Here is a 6,000-nt window from a genome sequence, read left to right as displayed (position 1 = left end):
AATTCATTTTGTCCATGAAATCCTAGAGAAATCCCAAGGAGGACAAGTTATTTCAGCAAGCACGACTATCCTTCTATTTCATTGACTTGCAAAGTAACTGGTGCAACACACTTCACTCCAAACATATCAACTGAAAGAGATAAGTGAAAAGAATAAATACTGTAAATAGATGGATTTATTTCACTAATGTAGGAGGCATTTTAAAGACAACAATTCAATAGCAAGTTTTAATGTCAATGCAGATTTAATGAAGTCAGAATACATTACATCTCTGAGGTTTGCATTTGCAGATGCAAACCAGCATAGTTCTACTGCCTTAGCTGGAGCTTTACCAATTTATAACTTCTAGCCTTGAAAAAAATGTTACTAAATATTCTCAGTTGTGTCTCCTTTCTTCTTCTGTTTCTTTGTAGCTGAAGACTATTTTCTCCTGATTTCCCCCCTACATCTCTGTTCTTTTAATAGGTATTTTACTTTCCTTTTTCCTCTCTACTTAAGTATTTTCAGCTTTCTCCAAGAACCTTTTTTTAAATTTTTGTTTCATAGAATCATAGAATAACCTGGGCTGGAAGTAGACTCTGGAGGTCACCTAGGCCAACCTCCTGCTCAAAGCAGGACTAATTTAAAACTTAATTCAGGCTGCTCAGGGCTTCCTGACCAGGCGAATTTTGAGTATATAGAAGGATGGAGACTGCACAACCTCTCTGTGTTCTTGTTTCTGTACTTACCTCCCTCTCTTTAAAAAAAAATATTATCTTTTGATATTTCATTATGGGGTTTTTTTGCAGTTCTGCTTCTTTGAATGACTTCCATAATTCTTCATCTTCATTTCATCCTGAAGCCTGTCTCTACCTTTCTACCTCTAACAGTTGTAGCAACTGTTTCCATGATTTCTTAATTTTCTGATGTACTTATATTTCTTTGTAAGAGAAATGTACCTCTTGCTTTGATATACAGGGTTATATTTGCTCCACACAAGATTCAAAGTGATGCCATATGGGTGGAGGTCAAATGAATGACCGCAGCTTATTGCCCAGAGCCATTCAGGTAACATGAACACTGCTAGAACTGCCTTAATCCCCTGCCCTATTGTCCTTTGCTCCTGCACAGCTAACCCATCTTGCATTTGAAAATCAGACTTGTGCCTAATACCTATAGGGCATCAGTAGTTTTTGAAGGAATAATGGCTGCTAAGTATAAAAAGGTGTTCAACTGTGTGGCCTCACATTGCCTGAATCGCTGGATTCATGTTTGGAAATTTAATTTTTGTTTCAGTTGAAAATTTGGAAAAAAAGTGCCTTTGCTGGCACTGGTTTTGTCTATGGCCATGGCAGGAGATACTGGAACATGTGTCAATCTAAATGAAGGTTGTCAATTTTAAATTGTTCTAAACAATCGATCTTCAGGGAGAGATAGACCTTCAGTGTTTACCATAGAAGAGCTGGGGTTCCATTCTCACATAGAATACAGGGAAATTTAAACACATTAAAATGAGATTTAGGAGAAGTAATTTTATTGCTTTTAAAATATTTGCATTTGAAGCAAATATCTTTTCTAAAACAATAAAAATACATATATTGTTAAAAAATTGAGTCATATTTGCTTTGAAGTGGTCTACAACAAAGCTTTGTGCTTTAATTGGGATCACTGAACCTTTGACTTTCCTGGTGCTTAGTGTTTCTGTTTATTTTTACAAAAAGTAATTTTGAAAATCATAAACAAGTGAAACATCATGTCTGAATCAGTAGGTATTTGCTTCCATTTAATGAAGTAGTGCCCATTTGCTTCATCACTGACAACTATTTATGTTGACTGGGAAGGAGATAACTTGCTGCACTCTGATAACAGTTTCAATGATTAAGATCCAAGAAACAGAAAAATTCTAATTTGCTGGAGAAATCAGAGGCATGTACACCAATTGCTCCTCTCAATTTAATGTCTTACTATTGTTTATATGTTTTATGCCAATAAAATCAAAGCACACATCCTTAAACTTTGTTCTACTTTTGCTCTACTCTACTTTGCCCGTGTGTGTTCTGCAAAAGGGCATCTCGGGGTACTGAAATGAATGTTGTATCTTCATGCTTCTGTGCTAGGCAGAATGGACCTCTGTCCTCCCACCTCCTTTCTCATACCCAATTCTCAGAACTGGAGTTCTGTTTACATATCATGATCAGTCTTCTCTGGTGTATGTAGTTTAAAAGAAATAGTTTGCAATTCTTGCTTCTTGTTGGATTTCTTTGATATTCATGGTATTTGGAGACATAAGCTTTTTGTTTGCTTTCATTTTGCAGAACTCTTCAGATTTGAAATATTTTTTTTTCTTTTCATATAACTGTGCTTATCAGTGACCTCACATAGAGGAAACAGTTTAATATCCATCTGAGAGCTTCCATTTTCTGGGTATTCAAGAAGAAATATGTTATTCTCAACAAGACTCAATATTCTCAAGATTATGCTGGATACCAATATCCATTGGAACAATCCAGGTATTCCTTCTACAATCCTGTACTGTTGACAAGGGATATATGATTTTATTCTAGCAGTGAAGGCTGTTTCAGTACTAAACAGCTTCACTCCATGCCTGATTAGCCCATTCCCTCATTTCAGGAAAAAAAGTATTCAAGTAAAACAGATAATCCACACACTCCATGCAAGGGATGCCGGGCTCCCTGAAAGCAGCTTTAGAAAGACTGCGCCCAGACAGAACACCCTAAGCAGGGGACCTGGAGCTAGAACAATTCCTGTCTGTCTACACCGTGGTGTCAGGCTCTGCCTGGACGTCCCCTTCCTTCGAAGCAGGCTGGGGAAACGGCTTCCCCCTGGAACGGCGGTGCAGGGGCAGGTGATGGGCGGGGGCTGCGGTTGGGTGATACTGAATCTGTGAGACACACACCGCTGGATTTTACGGCACGGCCTCTGCCGTTCCCGGTGGGGATGCGGCTTTGCCAGGCTTCTCAGAAGCCCATATTTCGGCTGGAGCGACACGTCTCGCGTGCGGTAACGCCGCCTGCAGCCGGGGCGGGGGACGGCGGGACGGGGCCGGGACCCCCGGGCCGGCCCTGCCCACGTCGCGGAGAGGGGCTGCCCTCCGCCTTTGGGCGGCCCGTGGCCCGGGGGCGGGCCAAGCCCGCGCCCGCTGTGAGGTGCGGGGATGGCCCCGCCTGGGGGCAGCGGGCATCTCCGCGCCGCCCCGCCGGCCGCGGGGGCAGCGGCACGGGAGGCGGAGGCAGGGACGGGAAGGGAAGGGCCGCCCTCGCCCACCCCGGCGGCGGAGAGCGAGCTGGGGGAGCGGAGGCGAGGGGCGGGAGGAGAGGGAGCGCGGGCGCGGGGCGGCTCCCCGCGGGCGTGTGCGGGGCCGCGGAGGCGGCGGGACACGAGGAGGGGCGCGGGGCGCATGGAGGAGCGGCGCGGTGCGGGGCCGGCCCGGGCGGCCGGCGGGCGCTGAGGCAGCGGCGGCCCGGGGGCGCTGCGGGCACGGCCGCCGCGGAGCGAGCCATGCGGGGGGCGAGGCGGCTGGCGGGTCTGCTGTGCCCCCTCTCCCTGCTCGTCACCGCGTCGTGGGCAGTCCGCTTCCATCCCAGACAAGGTAAGCGAGCGGCAGCAAAGGCGGCGACCGGCCCGGGGTCCCGGCCCTGCGGCGGGCGCCGTGCCCTCCGGGGCGGCCGCCGCTCCCCGGCGTGCGGGAGGAGGCAGCGCTCGCTCCCGGCGGCGGCGAGTGGCGGGGCCGGGCGGCCGCCGCCGCGGGGTCTCGCGGGCGTGCTGGCGGCAGCCCCCCGCCCCCCGGCTGTCACCGGACCCCGGGCTGGCGCCACGAGTGGCGTGCCAGGAGCCGTGCGGATGCCGGCGAGGGGTTGCTGCTGTGCTGGGCGTCAGGCTGAGCCTCCTGCCTTCTGTTGCAGAGACCTTGGTGAGGCAGCTCTCCTCTTACGAAATCATCACACCTGTCCGAGTGAATGAGTTTGGAGAAGTTTTCCCGCACACGCATCACTTCAGAAGGAGGAAAAGGAGCTTGGAGGCACCGCTTGAGCCCGCTGCTTTCCGAACACATTACCAGCTCAGAGCATACGGACAGGTCTTCCAGCTCAACCTGAGTGCTGATGCAGGCTTCGTTGCTGCTCAGTACACGGTGGTGCACGTCGGGGCGCCGCAGGAGCAGTCGTCCCCTGATTTGCGCCACTGTTTCTATCGCGGGCATGTCAATGCCCAGGAGACGCACATGGCTGTCTTCAGCATCTGTGGTGGTTTGGTAAGCATGTTGGTCACTGCTTCCTGTCTCCATTCATATTCTCCTCCCTGAAAGAAATGTAGTGGGATGCCTTTGCTGGAGAGCTAAGCTGGAAATTCTTGGGCATCATTCCAAGTAGTTGGTCATGAAATGTCTTGGCATCAGCAGTGTGCAGTCATGATGATACTTCTCTGGTGGGATATACAAATGCCGCTTTCAAAGAATCTCTTGCTGTCCATTAATATAGTTGGTTGATGTAGCTCCTGACACCAAGAGCGTTATAATGGAGGGGAAAAGCATGCCTTAGAAACACAGTAAGCTATTGTCTTGATAAAATGATGCTGTCAGTTGGCATCAGTTATGTATTTGTAGCTTAACAGATATTGTGGTTTGAGTGAGGAGTAATGGTAGTTGAGATGGTGAGAGAAGAGCTGGTGTTGATCAGTTTCTTCCTCAGCTTTCAATAATATTATAAGGTATGTTATATCCTAATAAGTGTGCAGCAGTTCTGTCTAAACACATTTCTGTTAAAAGGGAATAGGAACGTTTCCAACTTCAGTGGAAGTGTGTCTGCAAAATGCTTCTTAAGAATTGAATTGAGTAGACAAATCAAAACTGCAATGATATACATTCTGTACTTAACCCTTGATAGCATTTATGTCTTCTAAAGTGATAATGGAGAAATAGTATCGCACAACTGTCTTTGAAAACAGTTGTACTGTGTTGCTAAATTTTATAGTTTTGTGCCTAGAAACACGAAGACTGATACCTTGTGCTTTACCACATCACTACTTATTGAAATGCCAAGAACAAGTTGTGTAACAGGCACACGGTAGAAATACAGCATTGTAGATATTACTGTGAATTTAAGTTGGGGTTGTTCCATTTTTTTGCAGTCACTCAGGAAACTGAAGGTGCAAGACTTATTTTTGGGACCTCAAGAAAATACAACTTCATTTACTAGGCTCTTTCTAGTAGCCTACACAAAATAGAATGCAATTGATTGGATGTGTTTAGGCCTGTTTAATGTGTATTAAAAGAAGGTGATACACAGGATAGAAGACAGAACCAGAAATAACTGCCATTTGAAAGACACACTTCTTTCTTGTGCTTTTTGGATATTTGGGTATATACCATCTTGTCTTTGGGTTGAGTTGTGTGGACTTTGGATAATCCTTGGAAATTAGTGGAGAAACAAGCATTTGAAAACAGTAGTTTGTATTCATCCTAAGTTTTATCTATATATCTTGCTTTACAAACAACTGTCATTGGTTCTTGACTACGTTATCCAAAACCCAATTCAAAGCTATACCAAATATCTTAATATGTTTACTAAGAGAGAGAGTAGTATGTTTATTAAGAGAGGGGAGGATGAGGTATCACAAATATGGTTGGTTTTGGTTTATTTCTTCCATGTTTCATGTTTTAATAAATGCTCAAATGTCATGTCATTGAGAATACTTTATACAGAATAAATATGAGAAGTTCTAAGAATTTCTACTTTCATAACCTTTGCTATTTGTTTGAATTCTGTTCTTGTAAATTGTTGCTTTGCATTACTTGAAAGGACCATGTACATTGAAAATAACTTTTCATCAAAACATGTACTTACTGCTGCTAAAAGTTGTCTCAAATACCTCATTTATCAGTTCTCAAATTCTTCATCACAGGACCATCTTCTTGCCTGCAACAAGCTGAAAGTCTCACTTCTTATTTCTCTCCCCTGTCCTCCTTACTGATACATTACAGTATCATCATGTATGTCTGTGCTC

General features: G+C 45.5%; 1 protein-coding gene across 5 annotated transcripts in view; it reads left to right on the top strand.

The window, feature by feature from the left end:
* The first annotated feature begins 2,893 nt into the window (after positions 1 to 2,893).
* Positions 2,894 to 6,000, top strand: part of ADAMTS20 (ADAM metallopeptidase with thrombospondin type 1 motif 20) — an 86,443-nt gene continuing 83,336 nt past the window's right edge. For 3 of the 5 annotated variants that reach the window (XR_010999055.1, XR_010999056.1, XM_068190032.1), the window contains exons 1-2: positions 2,895 to 3,589; positions 3,903 to 4,249. Coding sequence is in view for 2 of the 5 variants with exons in the window: in XM_068190032.1 (XP_068046133.1) it covers positions 2,938 to 3,589; positions 3,903 to 4,249 (999 nt within the window). In the remaining 3 variants the exon portion in view is untranslated. Of the gene's footprint in view, positions 3,590 to 3,902; positions 4,250 to 6,000 lie in introns of all 5 variants that reach the window. The other 2 variants (XR_010999054.1, XM_068190033.1) reach the window with 1 other exon arrangement.

This window comes from Anomalospiza imberbis, chromosome 5, assembly GCF_031753505.1.
Source record: "Anomalospiza imberbis isolate Cuckoo-Finch-1a 21T00152 chromosome 5, ASM3175350v1, whole genome shotgun sequence".
In the NCBI taxonomy this organism is placed as follows: Eukaryota; Metazoa; Chordata; class Aves; order Passeriformes; family Viduidae; genus Anomalospiza; species Anomalospiza imberbis.
Note: the sequence above shows the minus strand (reverse complement) of the source record. Positions and strands in the feature narration are given on the sequence as shown.